The sequence below is a fragment of the Malus sylvestris genome, chromosome 3 (assembly GCF_916048215.2).
Source record: "Malus sylvestris chromosome 3, drMalSylv7.2, whole genome shotgun sequence".
Lineage (NCBI taxonomy): Eukaryota > Viridiplantae > Streptophyta > Magnoliopsida > Rosales > Rosaceae > Malus > Malus sylvestris.
Genome location: NC_062262.1, coordinates 3,206,649 through 3,231,359, shown reverse-complemented (window position 1 = coordinate 3,231,359; position 24,711 = coordinate 3,206,649). Strand labels below are relative to the sequence as shown.

At 38.1% G+C, this 24,711-nt stretch overlaps 3 protein-coding genes and 1 long non-coding RNA gene across 6 annotated transcripts; 3 read left to right on the top strand and 1 right to left on the bottom strand.

Annotated features, from left to right (window-relative positions):
• Positions 1–218: 218 nt before the first annotated feature.
• LOC126615006 (uncharacterized) lies at positions 219–1,280 on the top strand. 3 transcript variants are annotated; one of them, XR_007620608.1, is made up of 3 exons: positions 223–338; positions 446–519; positions 603–1,280. It is a non-coding gene; the product is annotated as an uncharacterized LOC126615006 (long non-coding RNA). The 3 variants fall into 3 exon arrangements; XR_007620609.1 differs by having other exon boundaries at positions 219–519; positions 627–1,280; XR_007620607.1 differs by having other exon boundaries at positions 219–519.
• Positions 1,281–5,438: 4,158 nt separating this feature from the next.
• Positions 5,439–6,192, top strand: LOC126614997 (chaperone protein dnaJ 11, chloroplastic). Its single transcript, XM_050282719.1, has one exon. The coding sequence runs from the start codon at positions 5,540–5,542 to the stop codon at positions 5,972–5,974; it is 435 nt and encodes a 144-aa protein (XP_050138676.1). The 5' UTR covers positions 5,439–5,539; the 3' UTR covers positions 5,975–6,192.
• A 2,317-nt stretch (positions 6,193–8,509) lies between these two features.
• On the bottom strand, positions 8,510–16,510 carry LOC126614976 (enhancer of mRNA-decapping protein 4-like). Its single transcript, XM_050282687.1, has 12 exons — positions 15,409–16,510; positions 14,911–14,960; positions 14,676–14,832; positions 14,298–14,516; positions 13,114–13,242; positions 11,385–12,995; positions 10,719–11,078; positions 10,481–10,600; positions 10,199–10,369; positions 9,456–9,620; positions 9,207–9,332; positions 8,510–9,107 (listed from the first exon to the last, which is right to left on the bottom strand). The coding sequence occupies exons 1-12, from the start codon at positions 16,231–16,233 to the stop codon at positions 8,799–8,801; spliced, it is 4,242 nt and encodes a 1,413-aa protein (XP_050138644.1). The 5' UTR covers positions 16,234–16,510; the 3' UTR covers positions 8,510–8,798.
• A 2,491-nt stretch (positions 16,511–19,001) lies between these two features.
• On the top strand, positions 19,002–19,939 carry LOC126615003 (uncharacterized). Its single transcript, XM_050282725.1, has one exon. It carries the CDS (start codon positions 19,482–19,484, stop codon positions 19,692–19,694), a length of 213 nt encoding a protein of 70 aa, XP_050138682.1. The 5' UTR covers positions 19,002–19,481; the 3' UTR covers positions 19,695–19,939.
• The last annotated feature ends 4,772 nt before the right edge of the window (positions 19,940–24,711 follow it).

Sequence of the window (24,711 nt, the reverse complement as noted above, 5' to 3'; positions counted from 1 at the left end):
CGCTTGTTACTAATTTGTCAAAGTAACGAATCCTTGTTTCGATGTCACACATTCGCATATGCCTTGTCTAAAAATATTTCCAACTTTTGTGTGTTTGATGCTGTATGCTATTGACTAGACAAGATCAAGTGCAATTAGTAGCTTTTCTCTCTTTTTCATCTTTTTCTTTGGTGGAATTGCTTTTCGTTTCCACTAATCAGCCTGAGTGGATGCAAGATAACATCATTCTCTATAGCTCAGATCACAAAGTCGTCTTCATGAAAGTTGTTCCTTATCTTGTGAACTACAACATCTCCAAATTTGAGATCCATCGGAGTAGTACAACTCCAGAAATTCAGGTATGATGAGTAACTGTTCATCAATTTTCTGTTAACCCGTCAGACTTGTTGTGAGCTTCTAAACTCCATTTTTTCTTGTTCATCTCAACATACTTTCTTCATCGAAGTTGTTCCTTAACTTGTGAACTACAACATATCCAAATTTGATGTCCCTCGGAGCAGTATAACTCCAGAAATCCAGGTATGATGAGTGACTGTTTATCATTTGTCTGTCAACCCGTCAGATTTGTTGTGAGCTTTGAAACTCTATTTTCTCTTGCTCAGATCAGCATGGTTTTTTCATTGAAGTTGTTCCTCAGCTTGTGAACTACAACATATCCAAATTTGAGATCCCTCGGAGCTGTATAACTCAAGAAATTTAGGTATGATGAATGACTGGTTATTATTTTTCTGTCAACCCGTCAGATTTGTTGTGAGCTTCGAAACTCCATTTTCTATTGTTCAGATCAGCATGCTTTCTTCATTGAAGTTGTGCCTCATCGTCTCTTTCATAACATATCAAAAATTCAGAATGAACTAATGGTTAAATATTTCCAGATCTTCGAAACATCATAGCAGCTTCGAAATCTGCAAGAATCCGACTGTCATGTTTGGAGCTTCAACACTTTAATTTCCGTCGCTCAAACAGAAATGGTTCCTTCTTGAAAGTTGTTCATATGCTCAAAAACTATAGGGTGTCCAAAATTCAGCTCCATTGGAGAAGAGCAGAGGTTGCAGAAATTTGATAGATGAAAGGAGGCGGAAGAGGGAGAGAGAGAAAAAGTCTCTTGGGTTGGATTTCTATTTTGGGGCAGATTCCAAGTTTTGTAGCACCTTCATTATTGATGAATTGCTTGTACTTTTGTCCATTATGAAACTTGGGACTTTGGCTTGTTGTTGGATCTATTATAATATGTTTGGGAACATATATAAGTGAATAAATAAGAAGGAAAATTTTGGGCCCTTGTGGGTGTAAAACAAAAAATGTTTATGTTTACCCAAGTGTTTTTGTACAAGTTCAAGGGCATCTTGGGTTTTGTGAACAAAATTTGTTTATTTGGAGCAAGGTTTTGTGTTGAAGCTTTGTAGGTGAAGCTTTGGTGTTGAAGCTTTCTAGGTGAAGCTTTGATGGTGAAGCTTTGTAGATGAAGCTTTGTAGATGAAGCTTTCTAGGTGAAGCTTTGATGGTGAAACTTTGTAGATGAAGCTTTCTAGGTGAAGCTTTGATGGTGAAGCTTTGATGGTGAAAGTATGTAGAGGGAGCTTTCTAGGTGAAGATTTTTTAGGTGAAGCTTTGTAGGTGAAGCTTTTTTAAGTGAAGCTTTTCGGGTGAAGCTTGTTGGGTGAAGCTTTTTAGGTGAAGCTTTGTGGGTGAAGCTTTGGAGGTGAAGCTTTTCGGGTGAAGCTTTTTGGGTGAAGCTTTTTAGGTGAAGCTTTGTGGGTGAAGCTTTTTAGGTGAAGCTTTTTAGGTGAAGCTTTGTGGGTGAAGCTTTTTAGGTGATAGTTTTCGGGTGAAGCTTTTTGGATGAAGCTGTTTTTTTTTTTTTTTTTTTTTTTTGTCGCTTGACACGGTCTTCATTTGCTTGTTTTGTAGTGACTGTGGAAGACGGATTGCTTTCTGATTGAGAAGGGTTCCGGCATCGCTTTGCACCATCTTCATGTGGGTAATATAGGAACTTCCTTATGTTTTGATCATGCATGTAGTGATAGAATTTGTTTCTTCTTATTGTAGATGTCAGAGCCTGGAAGTTCTAGTGATGAGGGCTCTTCTAGCTTTAGCTCTAAGTCTGAGTCTGCAATGTCGGAGTCTTCAGGGTCTTTGTTAGAGTCCTGTACTAGAGAAACATTGGATGATCTTCCCAACCGTCAAACTTTAGCTATTGCTAGTTCTTCCTCCATGGCGTTGGGTGAGGGGTTTCTCCTGATATGTCTTTGCCTCGGCGGAGGCATGGTTATAAGCCTGCGCCATCACCTCAGAGTAAGTCTTCCAAGTATTGGCATTGATCATGTATTTAAAGAAACAATCACGTAGGCCTGCCGTGAAGGCTTTGAGGGCAGTCTTGTCGTCTGCCTCGGCACACCGGGAGTATTCATGGCTGAAGCGGCCAGCATACATACGTAATGACTCGTCTGGCCTCTGGCGGATAGTGTACAGGTCATCAATTTAGAGCTCCGCCAGAGAGGGTGGAGGGGAAGAGAAGACATCGCTCTTCGTCGGTGTGCATCCGGTATGCCATGGTGGACTCAAAGAGGTTAAGGTGCTCAATCGGGTCCTCTTTTCCAGTATAAAGTTGCAAGCCAAGCTTCTGCTTTGTCTTTGCTTGAAGGGGGGTGTTGAGGATCCTCCTTGTAAGAGGGCCAGGCCTGGGTTGGTTCCAGTCAGGTATTTCAGCCTGACGTTCAGCCTTCAACTTGTTTACTTCCTCAAGAAGTTGTAGGACAAGGGGGTCCTGAGCGGAGTTATGTGCCACTGGAGCTTTCTTTCGTAAATCTCCATCTCCTCTTGGAATTAGGAAGGTTTGATCAAGGGCATGTGATTTTTCCCTGGACTCGCTGTACTGGCTTCCAGGGTATGTCTGTCGGAACACCTCTGAGTCCCCTGTACCCTCATGTCTCTCTAGGACTTGTTGCACCTTCCCCAAGTTGGTGGCCGGCTCGGGCCGTGGCAGGGGACCGAGTCTCTCAGAAATCCTTGGGTCATTGATCTTTGAGCTTATATGGATGGAATTCTCTCGACGTTGCTTCAGGAAATCCCGACAATCGCGAAAGACGGCTTTCGATCATTCTGCCCCTTCAGCAAAGAGGTGTCTCCCTCCGCTTCTCATGGTTCGGGTCGAAACAACTGGGTTAAGAGAAGCCTCATGTTGATTATCAAATCGAGGGGTAATTTGTTCCCTATCAGGGATATCTATGTCGAATGCATGTGACCCTCCATGTTGGAGGGCACCCAGTTGATGGTTGACTTCCACGGGGGCAACAAGCTCGCGTGTCTGAGCTTGCCTAGCTTCGTGAAGTGTCTCGAAGAGCTTCTCATATTGCTCCTGGAGGACCTCATTCCTCATTGCTATCTTATTGTTCTGAGCTTCCAACTCATCGACTTTAGCTTGAAGAAGAACTCGTTTTCCTTCCTTCTTTCGTTGTTTCGCACTATGTGCAAGGGGGGTGTCATTTTGTGTGCTGTGGCTTCCTTCGCTTCCCATGCTGGAGAGGGATGCCTGATCAAAAGAAAGTGTATGAATGATAGAAACCAGCTTGACACAGCTGAAGAGAGTAGGAATAAGTGTCGTTTCCCACAGACGGCGCCAAATGTTGATGCACAAAATCAGCGAAGACTTTGGTACAACAGAAAGTGTCGGGTTTTGTGACCTTCGCTTGGTTGCTTCGGTCACTAGTGAGGATAAGTACGTAAATGAATAGAGACAGAGAATCAAACACAGGATGTACGTGGTTCACCCAGATTGGCTACGTCCACGGAGTAGAGGAGTTCTTATTAGTAGTGAAGGGCTTACACAAGTACAAAGGATCAAGCTCTCAATTTAGTGAGTTCTTGTGAATGATTTAACACAAATGGCATTAGCCAATATTGTGGGGGAATGACCCCTATTTATAGAAAAACTTGTAGCTTTGTCACATTGACATGTGTCATGTTATGATTGGTTCTTGATGTCGACACGTGCTGCGCTCTGATTGGCTTCTAATCTTGACACGTGTCGAGTAGTGATTGGCCTCCTGGTCGGAGGGGAACTCTTCTGGGTCCTTGACAGTATAGCGTTGGCCGGTGCTCGGTAGTTTCGGGATTGGTCAAGTATGGTACAAACATTAGTAAACAGCTTTATGGAATTGTATTCCGATTCCAGACAGTTTTAGTAAACAACTTCAACAGGAATCTGATTCTGATTCCACCTCATTTCAATTCCTCCTCAATCCAATTCCTCCTCAATTCAATTCCTCTCAATTTGATTACGGATTAGTAAACGCGCTATTGATGTCTTTTTGTGACTTGATATGTCCTGCCTAAATACAAGGCATACCCTACAAAATACAGTCACTTGACTTTACCATCTTCATCATTAAACCCTCAGAAAAATATCTACAACCATTACATTATTAATATAAACGTACCTCCTTTTTACTTTTGTCAAAATTGTAATTTTGAAGAAGAATTATGTGACGAATATGTTGGTGAATTGCAGTTTTATAATATGGATATTGGTGCTCATGAATCATGTGTTTGATGAGTTCTTACATGTATTGAATTGATCTTCATGGATGAGAAGAAGGTGCACACCTCCAAGTATATTTTTATCCCTATATTTAATGAACAACAAACGAAAAAAATTCACTTTTGAACTAAATTTGCTAACGCATCACTAGGATTTAATTTAAATCCTAATTTTTTTTTTTATCATGAGAGCTATATTCTGATCACCTTATCACCACGAAGATTGTTTATTCGACAATGCCAAAGTATTAAACTCCATATAAATAATAATCCAATTTGAAACTAGTTATTTATAGGGATGTGATATTTACACATTTTTTTTTACTTCTCATATACCCCTCTAATTTTCTGCCGTCGGATTAGATGAATTGAAGAAGACCAACAAACAGAAATTAACAAAAAATGTGTTAAAAGTAAAATAAAATATGTGAATAGAACAATCCTATTTATAAATGAAAGAACACCCCTATACCGTACTCTACTATCATGGCAAGTCAGAGTAAAAATAGTTAAAAACAAAAATCAATTTACTATTAACAAAAACGATGTAAATTGGGGAAATCTTGGTGCTTCTAGAACCAACAGGATTCCCTCCGGTTCCTTTTGGTGAAAATTATGAAGATTCGTGAATTATGTCCGTTTATCGTACATCGTACGGTTAGTTTTTGTTAATTACTGTTTATATTGATTTTTAAATAAAAATATTTAAAATGATTTATAACCGCACGATGTAAGATAAACGAACACGATTCACGAATTCCCGAAATCCATACAAAGATGATCCAGCGAGGATCCGGACTCCTTCTAGAAGCAACAAATATAAACTGTATGCCGCTGGAACAAGTGCCATGTCAGCGCCCCCTTAACCCACAACACCCACACACAGATATTTATACCCCTTACAAATATTGTATTCACACCATCCTCCTCGTCCTCCTCGTCCTCTCCAAAATCTCCTCCGATTCCCAAATTGCCCTCCGCAGGATCGCCAAAATCCCCAATGTCTACAACCCTCTTCCCCTCGGCCGCAAGCCCCCTTCCAAAAATGCCCCTGCCCCAGCGGCGCAGTTTCCAGATCAAGGCCTCCTCCGCCCAGGCGTTCACCGAGGCCAAGCCGCGGCACGGTGCCTCCGCGGCGAGTCTCTACGAGGTCCTCCGAGTCACAGCCAACGCGTCGCCAACGGAGATCAAGTCGGCGTACCGGAGCTTGGCCAAGCAATACCACCCGGACGCGTCGCGGTCGGAGTCCGACGGCCGGGATTTCATCCAGATTCACAACGCCTACGCCACGCTGTCCGATCCGGCGGCCCGGGAAGTGTATGACACGTCGTTGGGCGCTGCTCGCATTAATTTTAATCGGCGGAGAAGCTCGGTCGGGTTTCGAACCGACGGGTTTTACTCGACCCGGAGGTGGGAAACGGACCAGTGCTGGTAAAGACACGTAAAGCTAATAGGATCCGGGCCCACCAGACTCGCCGCTGACTCAGCAGACACGGCCTTTCGTTGTGTTTAATATTTTTGTTTTCCTTTCTTGAGAAAGAAAAGAAATTGTTAGAATCTGACGTGTAAATAGAAAAAAATTAGATGTAGGGAAAATTTTTGTAAATGCTTTTATGACGACGGGCGTACGAAGTGAATGAATTTTGAACGGAATTTATTATCTCTAATTATTTATTTATTTGTTTGTGTCAATTTTAAATTCTTTTTTTTTTTTAAATTTACGTATAATTTATGCTAGTGAAAGATTGAATTTGTTATCTCATATTTGTTTTTCGTGAAAAAATACCAATTGAAGCTTGAGCAGTACGCACTATTATGTGATTTAGTTTTAAAAGGATTTAGATTTTAATTAATGTCAAATTATGTTTAAGAAACTAGTGAATTGGGGAAGTTTGAAAAAGTGGAAAGCAAAGTTGACGTGGCGTGCAAATGCGAAGATAAAGATGGAGAGAGAGAGTTTAGGGAATTGATAGAGTGATGAGATTGTGAGATTAGAAAAACAAGTTATTTGCACAAAATTATTTTAGGGAACTTTAACGAAAAGCACCTGATACTGTTCACTTTAACGAAAAACCACATTTTTACACTAAAAAGTCAATCCTGGTACTATTCACTTTACCCTTTATTTTGTCCTTATCATTAAAACTCAAAGTTTTCAAGCCCTTTTAATTAGTTTTCCTATTATTTTAATGCTCACATTTTTTTCGTTTTTAGTATTTTATTTCGGTTATGTATAAAAGCGGGTAATAATTTTTTTTTTTTAATTTTTGGGTTGATATTATAATTCTACTAATACGTAGTTTATATTACGTTTATTGACCAAGAAAACGATTAGCGTGAATCATTTGACAGAGTTTTAAATTTCACGATTTGATTGCAAAGGATTGTAGTTCGAGTAATTAAAAACATTTACTTTTGCATTCAAGGTTCTAGGTATAATTCTCGTCTCTCAACTATTACTTGTATAGAAAACAAATGGTTTGGCAATTTAACTACAAGTTTAACGAATGCAGTAATTTGTAAATGAGGAATGTCGTCCATACACCAATTTTTGAATCAAATATAAGTAAAGAAGAACCAATGAACAAAAATAAACAGTATACAAAATTATTTTTCTTTGTAGATAATTGAGCCCCATAAATTATTTGAGTATAAGCATTTTATTTGCCTTGTACACACATTTTAGTAAATTTAAAAGAGAACAATATTTTTTTTATTTTTGTCAAAGGATAAATTTTATTAAATTCTAATATAAATGTTTACATTTTCAACAAGAATATTAAAAAGAAATTCAAAACCATAAGCATCCCACAAGAACGAACCACCACGCGAGGTAGCATAGGAACGAATAAAAACGAATAAAGCATAAAGCGTATTTTAGTTGTAAGTTGTATTGGTACAACAATATATCACCTCACTTCCTAAAGCATGATAGTAATGGTCATCTTTATTGACTTTCACCACACTATATTGGGGACCTTATCTAGAAATTATTGTCCTTTCATACAACAATCTTATCCTGCTAAGTGAAATCAGTTAAATGAATTATAAAACGTCACTGCCTCAATTTCGCACCAAGTGTCTCGTTAACTCCAAGTACTCTATGTTCTTTCTTAAGAGCAAGTCCACCGGAGTGGACTTTGCCTAGCACTCAATCCAAATAGCAGCCCAGCACCCTGTCCATGTCCTCCAGCCCACGCAACAGCCTGGCACCCATCTCATGCTGGTCTCTAAGCCAGCACAAAACAGGCTGACCAAGAAGCTGGGCCATTTGCTAGCGCATGGCCATGTGGCCAATCCTGGGCTATTGGATTTGAATATTTTTCAAATCCAACGGTCCAGATTAATTAACTACATTAAAATTAATTAAAAAATATAAAAAAATACTGTAAAATTTTTAAAAAGTTATTTATTTTTTTTTATAAATACCTAACCCTCATCTTCCACCTTACACCACATTTATTTAGTGTGTTTTTTTAAAGTTTATTTGATGAGTATGTAATTTTATTTTAGTGTGTTTTTTTTTAAGTTTATTTAAAATTTTATCCGAAATTGGTTAAAAATCTTATCCGAAATAAACTTTAAAAAAAAAAAAACACACCAAATAAATGCGCTGGGTGCCAGCGCATTTTTTTAGGGGTGGAGGTGCCTTGGCCTGTTATTGTTCACTCAAGTCTATTACTGTTCACTTGAGTGGATAAATGCGCTGAGTGCTGGCGCAAAGTCCTTAGGGGTGGACTTGCTCTAAAGTCTTTTTCCAAGTATTTCGAGATCTTCCTCTGCCCCTTTTACCCTGAACCTTTGTCTCATAATCGCAATTTCTAACCGGATGAGAGGTTTATTCTTTAGTTGCTAAACAGCAAAATTGACATAATTAGCAAAATTGACATAATTCCCTCCCACAATCTTTAAGAAAATATGCAACAAACCACATCGACCCTCTAGCCTCGAAAGATAACAACAGCTAAAATTTAAACAGAAATCAAAACACAGATGCATTCACAAGTGTGAAGAATACACAAAATTGCAGGTTTACATGGAGCTATGACAAGTAAAAGAAAGCTAAACAAAAAAGACGATGAATACAGTAGCTCGAAGCAAAGAAACCGAAACGCCTAAGCCGACGCATCCAATTCGCCGAAAACTGACTCTACAGTTCGGTAACTTTTTTTCATAAGGGATCACAGCAGATTTTTGTACAAAATGTCCATATAACAATTGTTTCTTGCACAATGGTAGGCTTTTCGAACGATGTATGATCATTTACAGGCCATCATAATGGAGTTGATGACATGCATGAGAAGTCGGATGCTAGTGTGTTCGGCACTGTTGATCGCAGGCAAGGCATGTTGATGGTGCAGTATGCTATAAACTTGCTCAAATATGGGCCGACCGTGCATCGCAATCATTTGGTTAGCCGGGTTTGTGGCGCCCGCCACATCCGTCATCCACGCAACTTTTCTGGGTGTATCATTGCTGATATCACAGGCCAGCTGTTGCAAAAGAGAAAGAAGCACACCTTGGCTCAGAGGAACAGGATTCAACAGCAATATCCCCCGTAGATCAACCTGGAAAAGAAAGAAAAAATCGTAAGAATGTGTCAGGCTGATAATCTTTTGCAAGCTCAGAATCTCTGATAACCACCACGGATATCATCTAAAGCATACCTGATGGCATAACCACGATACGATGGAAACATCACTTCTTTGCAGAGCTGCCATGAAAGCCTCCTCGTACTTGCGTTCAGATACCAGCCTTGATAGCTCATTCTTTGGATCCAAAGGTACCTCAACCTATCATGCAAAAATAGATTGCTTTTCATGATTAAAATAGCCAGCCAACCAACCCTCGTTCAATAAAATTGAACATTTGGAGTTGCACATCCACAGATTCCACATATTTAAGATCCAACAAACCTTCTCATGGAGACCACCCAAAGGTCCATTAGTGAGTTGTGTGACCAGAGGATTTACTGCGCTTGAGTTTCCTCGTGCAGCTGCAAGAGCTATGAGCTTACGTTGACCCTCAGCCACTTCTCCGCTTAAGGTTTGAGTCACCGATGATGCAGAATTCATAGCTTCCTGCAAATATCATCAAAATATAAAATCAACTACAGAAACATATGAAAATACAAACCATATTAAGCCATGCAGTGGATACCAGAAGGAATAGCTAAAGCAAAGGAAAACCAAAAATACTTCATTCCCAAAAGATATCAGGGTTTACTCGAAAGAAAACAATTGTCTCTTACAATACAGAATCATCTCTTCAGTCATACCAAACTCTCATATCCTTGTCTCTAATGATATTTACCTTGTACAATAATAGGGAAAGAATCAAAACGTTGGATGCTAGTCTCATGCAAGGAGAACCGTAGTTCGTAAAATTTTAATCATAGACGGAAATTGGTACGAGCCCACACACACCAAAGCTGATATATCAGCTTACATTCAGTTAAACATAAAAATCAAACAAGATCATCGTGCAAACATCATATTTGGCTCACTGTATTTCATAAGAAGCACATGATATTTCACTTGTTTTCTGAATATATTCTAAGACCCTAAGGATCATAACCATTCAAATATAAGAGATGGGAAGTTTGCCAACAAAAAATTATTAAAAAGAAAAAGATTGAACTTGGTATAAGCATACGCACCCTTAGAGCCAGTGCCAATGGCGAATGTGTGGAGTCAAAATGCTGCTGGGCCACAGTTGTGTGTTCAACCATTCCTTTCTGGAACGTAGCATCTACTTGCTCAAACATGGCCTTACATGACTTCTCAAAGGCAGGTACCACTGAAGCTTCCATACTAGACTTAAGAGCATCCTGTGGGCAAAGATCATATTATCAGTAAACAAATTGTCAAAACCAAGGTAAAATGTTACATATTCAGATTACAAATACAAGAAAATTAAGCTGACATGGGCAAATACACACCTGAAGAGCTTGTTTGCCAGAAGTTTGAAACTGCGCCTGAATTTGCCTGGAAACAGTAGCTTCAAGTTTTGAGTTAACAGATTTCTCCAATTGGTTAACAGCCTTGTCACCCACTCCTCTCTGCAGCACAAGAGTAAATTAGATAACTACAAGGGAACTTTATTATAAAAGATACCAGATCATATAGAATTCTAGGCCAGATTTATTAAGAAGGGGTCAAATCATCCAAAGTTCCAACCTGGAAGGAATCAGAAATAGCCAAAGGTATTGCCTTCTCAATAGCTGGAGTTATAGCACGAACAACAGCTGGTCCAATCACAGATGATTCCTTCTTCACCACTTTCTCCAACATGACTGGAAAGTCCTTGTTCATTAAGTTATTTATCAAACTGGTTATTTGCTGATTACGGTCTCGCAATAACTTCTCATTCTTTGCATTCTCTTCTTGAAAACGAGCCCATAGAGCATCATTATTGGCCTTTAAAGCCTTCTCCATACTTTTACCAAGAGCAGCTTCCAATCTCCTCCCTTCCTTTGTAACGGGGGCTGCGACCATCATTGTTATCTGCTTTTGCATTTCTTTCTGCATGGTCAGTAGCTGCACAAACAGAAAAGTAGAAGAAGTTAAGAAAAGGCTGGTAGAAATAAATACAGTTCCAGTCCACACATCAACCACACAACTTTCTCACTTTTCCCAACAAAAAAAAAACATCTCAAAAAGGACAAGAAAATCCATCTGACATAGGACATGTTCCAAAGTGAAAGAGACAAAGATTAACAGAGGCAGTAGCATTATTTTGTCAATACAGGATCAGTAGTCTTCAAACAATAAAAGAAAATTTTCAGTTGTCATGTGGAGAATAATTCGTATGTCAAACATTAATGTATGGGAATTAGCAGTTACCTGATTAACCGTATCCTGCATGGCCATAATTTGCGGGTATGCAGCTTCTGCAGAGGGTAGGCTTGAACTCCCACCATGTTCATTGGTGGAATCTATGGAATTGGTCATACTTGCTGATGGTAATGATGAACCTGATGCTTGAGAATTTTTCCACTTCTGTTTTTTCACTTTTGTATTTGATGTCTGCGATTGCAAAACTGTTGGGGAGGTAGATGACCCAGAAACATCTTTTGCAGAGTCCTGGTCTTCGTCTCCAGCATGGGATTGGCCTGGTGGTTCTGTCACACTGCCACCATCAACTTGCCGAGCTTCATCCGTAACATAAGTTTCTGCTGGTATCACACAGCATTCTCGGGCCATTTCAATTCCAAGATCTGATGCCTGGGAGCAAAAGTATTTTTCCTTATTTTCTGAGACAGCATTTTGTGGTTCTCCTTGACAGACAAACTCATCAATTTGAGTAGATCTAGTTTCACCCACTACTTTAACCTCCACCTCAGAATTACCTACATCACTGTTAACAAGAACATCTGGGATATTTCCCTCCCCCTCACTCTTGCAGTCAACAGTATTAGCTCCTTCAGAAGATGAAGCAGCCATTAAAATCTCAGAGGGAGTTATTAGATGGGTTGGATGTTTGAACATGATAGGAGGATTGAGCACACTAGATAAATCATCTTGTCCAACTTTAGGCTCATCATTCCTTGAGTCATCATCCACTGCAGGCACATCTGACACGTTTGAACGAGGAGTGATCATTTGCCTGTCAATAGAGTAATCATTGACTTGTTGGTCTCCAACATGGTCATTAAGTGTGCGACCCGGCTCAGATCTATCTGCTGGACTTCTTATACCAGAAAGTTTCCTGGACAACCTAGGACTCAAGGGAATAGATGGTGATGCAACAAATACAACAGCAGAATCACTAGATGCCGATGCCAATGAAACAGGTCTTGATTCTGTACTTGAAGTGGTAATATCTTTTGAAGTGATTGCCTCAACAGAATTAGAGCTTACAGGATACCTCATGGCAGCTGCACCCTCAGAACTGCTTTCATGTACGGCTGGTCTACGTGATGAATTGGCTAGCAACACCTCTGTGGGTTTACTTCCAGATAGATCCAAAGCATATACTTCAGCCCCAATTGCATCGCGTGAGATATTGGAATCTGACTTTTCTAATCCAACACTATCCAGTGGTGGAGGCAAGCACTTTGATAATTCCAAAGCATACTGCTGAATGGCCAGAGTCTGTACACAATAAACCTGAACAATCTGTTCACCATGAGGAGATATACTTGTCCCAGTAAAACTTAAAATAGGCATGGTAACGGTAAATTCTGCAATGTAATCCATGCGCGTTGCTGCTGGATCAGGACCAAATTCTAAGTGTACAGCATATATAGCATTCTTCTTAGCATTTGCAAGTAAGAGAAGGCCAGCTTGTGACAATGCTATGACTTGATTAAAGAATGCCTCCTCGACTCGGGGTTCAGAAGAACTCTTCAACTCTAATGTCTGGGTACATTTCCATGATTCAGCATCACTGGGAAGCAGCCAGCCTTCTTCACTCGCCGAGGACCAGATCTTCACTTCCCGATTTAGTGGCCCCTATAAAACCGATTTATACAAGTACGAAACAAATTAGAACATTCTTATACTTAAATTAGGTAGCAGAAACACAACTAGAACCCTTCTAATACATGCAAAGAATGAAAAAATCACTTACCACTGTGATAAGTATAATATGATCTGGCCTGTGGGGAGCTGTCACAAATGTAGCTGAATAAACAGGTTGCCCATCGTAGGGTCTCAATACTAAAAGAGGTTGAGCTTTGCGATCTTCCCAGATCTTTATCTGTTGCACGACATACATTTTGTGTGGAATCAGCAAATACTCTTACAAAACAACAACCAGGAATACTTAAGACAGTGTTAGTATGCATGCCAGCAGATGCCTGTGAATTATAAGTTATAACCCATGATTATTTCTCTACCCCGTCAATACAAAAATCTATACTATTATTAAGAGAACCTTCCTAGTCAACTTTTTGCCACTTTTTTTCCTATTTTGCCCTCACTTTTGATACACAGTACTTACATAAGGAGGGCAAAATAGTAATTTTGTATCTTTTGCCCCTTTTTCCCCTATTTTGCCCTCACTTTTGATACACAATACTTACACAAGGAGGGCAAAATAGTAATTTTGTATCTTTTGAGAAAATGACAATCATACACCTCTCAATGTCACTTTGGAACCAGGAATTCCTTCTTCAGAGACATTTGCACTGTCAGGAAACTGGATACACTTTTTGACTAGCCATATTGTATTCAGAAAAATATTTTGTTGACAAATTTTCAATGTCAATATGTATGAGCCAAAAGGTGGTGAGCTAAAGATTTGAGCACAAATAAATAGAAATAGAAAAGGGCAGCAACAAAATTCACCTCAACCTAGACCAAAACCTTAAATCATGACCAAACTCCTTAGAGGTCATAAAAGCTAACAGTAAAAAGTTTGCAACAAAATTCAAAGCATGTGAAATTGACCTCAAACAGTGACCAAAAGCCGCGTAACTCATAAAGCAAACAGTCAAATGCATGCAAGGAAAACAAAATGTATGCAAGATTTTACCTCAAACCTAGACCAAACTCCATAGAGCAAATAAATCCAACAGTATAAAGTATGCAAGGAAAGTCAATGTGTCTAAAATAAATTTGACCGCAAACATTGAACAAAATTCTTATGACTAAAAAATCAACTAACCAAGTTGATTTTTTTACCATCACACAAAGGCGCAGGCAACCAGGTTTCCTCAAATTTGTTTCAAATGAAAATGCTGAATAAAGTTTCGCCCTACAAGAAAATATGTAACGTGAAACAAAGCCTTCAAAAACTGTAAAGGTACATACTGTTCCATCCATAGAAGCAGAAACCAGACGGGTGGTCATCCATTGGCACATTGACAAGTCGGTCACTTCTCCATCATGTTTACCGACAAACTGGACTCCATCAATCAGCTTTTCAACAGGACATTTGAGAGGCTCATCAGCAGAAGGGGGTTCACCCTTCACAACTTTAGTAGTATCAATTCTTAGTACACGCTTTCCAAACCCAACCACCAAAACCTCCTGTAAGATTATTTTTCGTAACACTCATAAGTAAGAGATATCATCCAGGCAATTCAAAGCCAAAAAGAAGATAAAAAAAAAAGTATAGAAAATGATTGTACTCACTGAAGGAGGAGCAGTAACTGTTCAATGAAAAATAGAAGTTGAAAGATGAATTACTTGTTTATGACAGTGCCAACAAACTCGTGGATGAACAGCTTCCCCCTCTCCAACTATTTGAATAGCAATCACAACCTTTCCAGTGATTTGTGGCGTACCTTCTTCATCTGGACCTTCCGAAATTTTCCATACAAAGAGTCTTCCTTCAACACTCACACTGCACAAATTTATGTCAAATAACAGAAAGCCAAACTAGATGAACAAAAAATAATTAAGAATAGCGGAAAACACCTACCTAGCCAAAAGGTGAACATCCTCAGCAAAGAAAGCCATGTCTGTGACCCTCTGACAGAACAAGACATCACTTAGATCAATAAGATACTAAAAACTTGTAAGCTTACACCAATTTACAAAAATCCCATCTAATAAGGGATAGCCACAGAATATAATAGTAGGCGTTCAATAAATCAAGCTAATTTAATTATATCAATTGTCAAGCAGTGATATTTCCTGCACTTCAGTACTTCAAGCATTGGTCCTAGATTGCGCTATCTCTATCCGTCTAACTCCCACTGCCATTTCTCGTTACATAAGTAATAGTACATGAGTCAAACTAACTTTTGCAGCCATCCGAAAGTAAAGAATCTAAATTTGAATTCATAAACTATACAAGGCATCAACACCCGGATAGCGATCAAAGAATGCAATGTCATTTTAACAAAATAAAAGTGCACATAACCAATCCAAACACTAAGATGTGAATACAAACTAGTATACAGGATTAGAATGAAACCTGTGTATGAGCTCGAAACAAAGATCTCAATGCAGTGTGTATATTCAACACCCGAATGTTGCCCTGCTTCAATCCATAGCATATATACGACTTATTAACCGCAATTTGGCGGCCAAGCACAAGCTGAGGATCCGAACCATACTTGGTTATGGGTGTAACTTCGAGCTGTGGCTGAACCTCACCCTGCAACCTAACGTCCACATCATAAACCACGTTATTGCCAACCAAATGCCGGCCTTTCGGTAGCTTATTGCTGGGCATTCGAATCGGGCCAGTGGGTTGAATCCCCATTGGGAGAGTGGGCGGCATTGAGACACCTGGAGGAGTCGGCAACTCAGGCTCTAGATTTCCTGACGGACCACCAAGAAGCGCCATGATCCGAGCGCCGGAATTGGGGCTCGAATTGGAATTACCACTGCCGGTGCCGCTGGGGTTGGAAGTGGGAGTGGCAATGTTGTAATTACCAGGGGGTTGGAGGGGCGGGGTGGGGAACGAGAGAGACCTCTGCTGGAGCAAGTGGTGGTCCTGCGGAGAGTATTGGATTTGGGGGTGGGGCTGCTGCGGTTGGGGGAGGTATTGAAACTGATGGTGGTGAAACGGTGCCGTTTGGGGCGGGTACGAGTAGGGGCCCGTCGGAGGAGGGAAAGAAGCGGGCGGGACTGGGAACGAGGAGGAACTCAAATTAGGGTTAGGGTTTTGGTTTGAATTGGCGGGGGTTGACGTTTGGGCGGTGAGAGCAGCTGGGTTTGTGGGTTTAAAGAACTTCTGCATGTCGAAGGGCTGCGGTTGCTGCTGTGGCGGCGGATTTGGCCCGGTGGAAGCCATGGGAGGAGCAGCAGCAGATCTATAAATATACGTTTGTGGGTTTTGTATGTGAATGTAATAAATGGGATTTTGATTCCCTGACGGAATGGATTGTATATATAGAGAGAGAGATGGGGATTGGGAATCTGGGATTTGCAGAGAGAGAGAGAGAGAGTGGGATCTGAAGAGAGTGATGAGCAGGGGAGAGAGAGGGGGGAAGGACCTTGGAGTGGAAGAAGGGGGACTCGGAAATACCTCACATTTTGAAGAAACTTTTCAGTGCGTAGAAATACGGCCGGAACGTCAAATCTCATGATATAATTGGTTAGAGATAAAAAAAATCACAATCAATTGTATTATGTCGTTTAGTGTTTTAAACCGTATTTTCAAAACACTTAAAAATCTTTCTTACGGTTGAAGATTCGCTACAACAAATGCATGAACTAAATATATTTATCATTTAACGGTGGAATGTAATTGAATTTAGGAGCTTCAAGCTTTTGGGATATACCCATGGCCACCCTAGGTATAATTATAATGTATTTGTGGCCTTTTTATTTTTCTTATTTTTGATGAAAAGGTAGTAAGAAATTCAAAAAATAGTTTGCTACGGAGAATTTGTTTCTTTGTAGCAAGCATTTTAAATTATCTTTGAACCGGATGTTCGATGTTATATTCTTTCATAAATTTCCAAATGCATTTGTGACTTTGATTGTTTTTTTTTTTGGTATACAAACGATTGCATTGACTGTGGATTTTTTCATACAATAGAATGGTATGTGACACAAGTAGCTGTGATCTTTATTTTTAGCAAAACGAGATCAGCTGGTGCCTCACTATAGTTGTCCACTTTTTTGGAGGCCAAGAAGACTTATAAATACATTTCAGTCTCTTATTGGCGATCATCGTGTGATTCACCAGTAACAGAAATTGAACTCAAGATGTATCGTGTGAAATACGAATTTAAAATTCTTCTGTGACAATTGAGCCATCTCGTGGTGGTCAAGTAGCTGTGAATTTTGGATTTCTACTTTTTAGTTAAGGGCAAAAACGAATTTTAACTTTTAATTAAAACAAAATGTTTATTTTTTGGGCTGCAAGTGCTATGAATTAAGAACTGGGCTTGTACCACCTGATTTGTGGGCTTAAATGTAGAAGCTCTCTCGAGGTGTCTTTTTAATGGGCTCCAAAAATCACGGTTACGTGGGCTTGTGACCGTTAGTAGTGGGCCATTAAAGGTGGTGGGGCACTAGTTCTATTTGTCAATAAAATTCATTTTCTTAAACAATAAAATTCATTGAATCGCCGGAATGAATTAAAAATAATGAGTGGTGTTATTCTCACCCTAATGTCTTATCTTCCCACCTACTTTTTAATGAATTTTTTAATTACAAATTTGTCCATTTACAAAAAGACTGATAAGGACATTAATTATCTTGTTTTGCTTAATTTAAAATAAAAATAAATAAAAAATGGGCATGGGAGACAGTTTGTTTACCTTAAACCCTAACTCATATTTTCATATCCTTTCATTCCGATAAAGTAAAAAAAAATAGCAATGGACTTAGAAGATGACTTTTTCATTGAACATGTAGAAAATGACGCTTCTACGAAAGAGGTAGAAAATTATGTTTCCATTGAAAAGGTAGAAGAATAATTTGTGTGTAGGTCATTTGAATTTGTCCGTCGTATTTTTAAATTTGTCATTGTCGAATTCTTTTGAATTTGGATACCTCTGTTGTTTCCATTTGAATTTGCAAACCTTAGTGGTTTTCATTTACATATTATTTGTCTTATTTTTAAGAGACAATTTTATAATTTCATATGTACGTATATATTAAAGGTTATTTTGGGAATAATAGTGGGTGGGAAAATAGCATTTTAATTTTTTAACTTTTTAAGGTGGGTGGGATTATAACATAGGTGGGAAAATAAGACAATAAGGTGGGTCTAATAGCTCTAGGATAAGTTAAAAGGACAAAAAAAACTTTTAGAAAAAATGTTTTCACGTTTCAAGATCACTTGAAGTACTTCTTATAAGAAGCATCAGTTATGCACTTTTCTTATAGGAAGCACTTCAAGTATTTTTTTTCAAGACTTGCTTTCATTTTTGCTAAGAATTGGTACCAAAAATATTTTCGCCATAAACGATTTCAACCATTAAAAAGGCATTTACAAACAAGTCATAAAACAAATGCGTTTTTTGAGAATCCTATTGGCTATGTAAACACATTTTGTAGTCTTGATTCTATGACAGTCGAGCCCAAAACTTGCTAAATTTTAAATTTGGCACAAATAACACAAAATAAATTATGAAAATTTTAATTTAAACGTGTAGAATGAATTTAACTAAATACAACAAAACTGCACTAGCCTGGTTTCACCTATTTCGCAACTACTCTGGTTAGAGGATTATGATCTCCCTACATTCAAATTCGAATCTCCATAAATTTAATGAAAATTACCATATAATTTACTTTTTTTTTTTAACAAACGATGTTATCTAACTAAGAGGTAGGGGAGTGAGCTAATGTGGATCAGATTCTCCTTTGCGAGAATCAAGGCTCACTTACAAGTAAAAAATAATATCACTAAACTGTAGTATTAAGTGGTCTATATAATTTACTTTTAAACAATTATGTTAACTTCAAATTTAAACAATAATAACTTATCGGGGAATATTCCCATCAAACACTACCCCAATCACATCCCTCCACGTCATCAAACAATAAAAAGGCAAACCATCTTTCATGCTTGCAGCAGAAAAGGAAAATAACGGATCCTTTTCCCTTGCCCACTTTATCCACCCAATATTAAAAGGGGCAAAATCCAAAAGAACCCCCCTTTCGCAATTTGCTTGCCTTATAAGCTAACAATTCCCGTCGCGTTAATGCGTTTCCATCTCCGAAAACGACCCGAATTGAATTCCCCCACGTTATATCAAAAACCGATCAAAACCCACCTTCCGGATTCCAAGATCTCAAATTTCATTTTCTGGGTTCTGAAATTTCTAGAGAGAGAAAGCTAACCCACTCCAGAGAGAGAGACAGAAAACCAAATCGGTGAGTTCGCTCGGAAGAAGAAGAAGAAGCAGCAGCAGCATAAAAGCCTAAAAATTCCCCACATTTATAAAAAACCCAGTAAAACCCAATTCCCAGGTTTTGAGATCTCAAATTCCAATTTCTGGGTTCTGAAATTTCTAGAGAGAGAAAGCAAGCCGTAACCCGTTTTCGAGTGAGAGGGAGAGAGAAACCAAATCAGAGGCAAAGATGTGCTGTCCGGGTAGGGTCTGCATGCTGTGCACCTGTTTGATTCTGGTGGTGGTTCTGGTGGGTATACTATTCGGGTTCGGAGTCTTCAAGAACGGATTCCACAAGCTGAAAGATACTGTGAATATCTGTGACCCGAGTGTTCCAGGGTCTTTCTGCGGGGCCGGGTCGGGTAGGCCCTTCTTGGGTTATGCTGCTCCCCCACCTTTCTAGGTGATTTGGATTGGTTTGGTTTGGTTTGGTTGTTGATCTCTCATTACTTTTCAATGTAATCTGTTTCTTTGTCTGTTATTACTTTTGAATTTCTAGGGTTTAGGTTTGATTTTTTTATTGCACTACGGATTTGGGTTTTTCTTGGAATTTACAAATTGATTTGTATTTGCCCAATTTCAGTTTATTATTTTATTTTTCTTATGTTTTTTTGGGTAAAACTGTTAATAAAACGGGTCAAATATTGACACGCGTGCAGAATATATTTTTTGAATTATGACGTGTTAGACGCGACTTATAAGTCTTAATGCGTGAATTGACATAAAGAAAATCAAATATTATAAGTAAATGAATAACCTTAGATTATGGTAGAAGAAACTCTTAATATAAATAATATCGTTTGTTAAAAAAAAATTATTTGATAATTAATTTAATCACATTATTATGTACGTGAAAATCTTTTTTTATAACCGATATTACATGCTAATTTAAAAAAAAATGGTACAAGAGAAATTAATTATTAAAAAAACATTGTTAAAATGATGAAAATACCCCTACCACATTTGATGCGTTATTTTGGGTTGCTTTTGAAATTTTTTGTTTGAGAGACATTTCTGTCCAATTATTTTTTATGAAACTTGTGACACCAAAAAATACTATTTATTGGACTTGTTGGCTTTATATATAAGATACCATCAACCACTTCATTCTTCTCACGATAAACATGTGAAACCGACATATCCAATCCCTCCACGATAACTCTTGAAAAGCAGTAATGAGATGAGCAATCAAAATCACAGTCATAGTAGAGTTCATTTCACCTGATTGAACTTTATTTTAAATAATATTTAAAAAATTAAAATCTAGATTTTTTCCACAAATTATATCTCTCGTAAATCATAAAACAGGAAATTAATCTTGACACATTTTATTCATAGTTATATTAGCTGAGCAAAAACAGAGAAAACACATCAAGGATTGCTGGGCTCTCACTAAGGCAAATGGGCCTAATGGGTATATGTACATATAGTGGGCCTAAAAGATAGCAGTAATAACATAGTGGTCCAACTGATCCTAAGTGAATAAAAGAAATAGAAGAGAGAAAATGTCATATATCGGCGGTTATAGGGCAAAATCAGAAAATTAATAGTGGATAAGCTCACTACCAACAACCTAACTAAATGAGATTTTGGATACTTTAACAACAAAATGCAGAAAAATCAAGATTCAACATGTAAATCTAGTTATAAAATTGCATTATTTGTGGACTTCAAGAGAAGAAAAAAGGTTTGGGTTTTTTTTTCTTTTCTATCAAGCGAAAATTAGTCACCGACGAGGTTTGAACCCGCACCGTCATGCAATGACTCAAACCTTTATACCAGTGTGGTAAATGACCACTTGTTAAGTTTATAAAAAATAATACTAAAATATTTTAACTTAACCTAACATATCTAGTATTGTTGGAAGTCGTGGCTGATGCATTTTTGTTTACCACCCTCAAGTGGTGGTAATGCTCATCGTACTATATATCACGGTTGGATGAAATTTAAATTTTAAGGTTTGTATATATATCCACTAGACAAACCTCGAAAGTTAAACTCATCTAACGGTGATAAATAAGATGGTGAGCAAAAAATACTCCCAAGTGATGGCTAGACAAATTAACATTTGAATCATTTAGCTAGCCACAATAATAAACCCTTGGCTAGTATTGCTCTACCTTTCGATAGAGTAGCTAAAATTTTTTTGGTCAATAACTCAATATAGTAGAGCTAACGCAGCATGTGACATATCATACTGCCAAAAATAAACAACATGTACTGTATTTGTTAAAATATTCTATGCATATAAACAATCTGATGATGCACAAATTTAAGTCCATTTCAATTCGAACAAGGGATGACAAATATAAGTCCAAACAATATCTTCTTTATAGTAGACCAACGCACGACATTAACAAGATTACCACATGGTGCACAAATTATGTCTATCATTTTTTCCACAAGAAGAAGAAGGACCAAGTCAAATCATAACAAGCTTGTCAAGTTTGTTAGCTAGGTTTGGGGAAGAATTTACTTTGAAGTTAAGTTAAACAATCAAAAGACAAAGTACAACAAGTGGCTCAGTGGTAAGAGCGCGGATTGCGCCTTTCCAATAAACAAAAATTGCGGTTGATGAGTCTGCTTGACTTTTTTTTTTTTAAAAAGAAAAAGAAAAAAGACAATGTTTTTTTTACAATATTAATAGTGGCCACAAGCAAAGTTAGAAAGTCTCTTTTTATCATGAAATCATATGAAAGGGTCTCTTTTTTCTCTTGAAATAGTTTGAAAGGTGTATCAGCAACGAGAGTACTCCCATCAACCGATTTCTAAAAACACGGTTGACGTCCGTGTATTATACAAAAATTTACTAATTATAACATTCAGTGTGCCCTTAAAACAGAAAACACATTGTCAAACCATTTGCGTTCCCTAACCTAAGGGAATTCCAAGATTTCGAGGAAGAAAAGCTTTTCGTTTGGCCAAATACAAAGACGCAAAGAGAGAGAAAGAGAGAAACCCTCCCTCTTCTCTCTTTTTGGATCCAAATCTTCAAAAAAGAAGAGAAGGAGAAACAAAAGAAGTCAAGCAAATATGTGTTGCATCGGGTGCATTGCTAGGGTTTGCACTTGCATTTGTTGCTCCATAATACTGACGGTAGTAGTTTGCCTGCTGCTGGGGCTGGGTCCGATCAAGAGGTTCAAGATTATTAAGACACACATTCACTTTGTGGAATCTTGTGAGCCAAGCTACTATGGGTCACTGTGCAAGCCTGGAAGACCCTTCCTTGGCAACCTAGGACCTTCACCCAGCTGGTTGGATGAGATAGCACCTTCACCATTCTAGGGTTCTTGTTGCTGCACTAATACAGTGTAATCTATTTGTGTGTCTTCCTCTCTTCTTTCCATTTTTTTGAATTTTTTTTCAGGTTTGCTAGGGCTACGTATATGTTGTACCGATGAATTTGAGTTGGTCTTGAAACCTAAATAAATTGTTTTTACCTGTGTTTTTTTGTACTTGATTTGGTGTTAATCCCCCATTTGATGATATTCTTATGTACGTTGTTTTTTTTTTTTTGGTTATACAAAGGGGCTAATAGTCCGAGAAAAAGAAATTACAAAATAATATCACGAGGTCAAGAGACTCCGAAAATATCAAACTATAATAAATGTTTACACGAAAATGAAGCTTCCTCAAAATAGTCCGGTCTCAAAGGATGAGAGAGGCTCAGGTTGGCCAACTCATCAATAATAAAATTTCATCTCACGATAGATATAGTTGAATATTACATTCCCAGTCATGCAGTAACATCGCATGACAAACTTGAATCAATTCACTAATAGGATGATTATTAGTGGTATCATGTGATATCAGCTGGACAACGATTGTAGAATCATACTCCACCAAAAGGCGCCAAACCCTTCTATTACGATATTAATGTGCTTTGCTTAATTTGCTTTTGTGCTAATTTTTGTTTCACATATATGATACATACATACATATAATTTGGCAAGATTAGTTAGTATTCAATTGATTTTGATTCACAATGGTGGCTTTTTCCTTGCTGTTCAGAGAACATTTCTTGTCAACTGCGGAAACTTCTCGTATCCTAGGGTTTAGGGATTGATGAGAAAGTCCAAGAAAACGTATTTTGGTGTATATATAAAAAAATGGCGATCTCAAGTTAATTAGGTTTTCCGCTTTACAAGGGTAAGAAGGAAACGTTTATCGTAATTCTCGGGTATATATCTCAACTATAAATAGTTGCAGTTCATCTAATTAACCCATTTCTCTGCAATTACATTTAATGTTACATGCGAGAACAAACTAGTCCATAACTTTACTTTTTGATTGTAAAAAGAGAAAAATATGGTCATGACATTTCTCATAGTATACATGTATAAACTAATTATGCCAAAACCAAAACATTTGAATGCAAACATGGCATCAAAAAGTTTGCCATAAACATCTGATAAAGTTGGAACGATAAAAGAAACTCAAATGTACCCCTCCCATTTTTCAAAATCCAAAACCCAATTCCACAAAATTCCAAGGTCTTAAATAGAAAATGAACCTTTTGGATCTGAAAAAAGGGGGAATTAAGAGAAGACAATAAAGTAGTTAACTGGAGATGTGCTGCAGGCTGTGCCTCTGCTGCATTTGCACGATGGTCATATTTGTATTCATCGCGGTGTTCTTCGGTGTCGGTCCGTTGATGAATATGAAGAATCACTTCGTTATCAAGCAATCTGTGGATCATGTCTGTGAACCAAATAATATTCATGGAATATCTGCATGCAGGCGTTGGATGAACTAGCCCTTCCTGGGTTACACGGCAGCTCCCCCTTAATTTCCAGCTAGCTAGATAGGGCTTTGTTTCTTTATTCTCGTCCTTGTTATCATTTTAAATTTTAGTTTTTTGGGGTTAGATTTTTCCAGTCTTTCATCTTGTGAAGTTTTATTGACTAAAAAAGGGTTTCAATTTGTAGCAGCACTTGGACGTTGATCTCCGAATTTATGTTGGTTTGTTTTGGCTTTTGCTTATTGCTTATTGCTCCGGTTAGAAGATGTAATATGAGACAAAGGCTCAATGTCAAAGGGTAGGGAAGATCTAAGAAGATTTGAAAATGAACTTTAAAAAAAGACATAGAGTACTTGAAATTGATGAAAAACTGGACACAAAACTTAGCGCAATGATGATTGGAAAACACGAATCAAGCTCTTGCTATGATTGTTAGGACATGCGTTCGATTGGAGTTAGAAGCCTCCACGACGCAACTAAGAATTCAAGCCTTTCTTCTTTCTATTAAATACTTTAATGCGTTTTTTCTTCAAACTACTCTTTCGTGTGGTGTTTGACTTGTTTTATTAATAAAAGTAAAGGGTTGTTTTATTAACATCCCACATCTTTACGAATACACCTCACATTTAAAATGTACCTCTAAAATTCTAGCTTTGTGCTCCATTTTTCTGAAGTCACG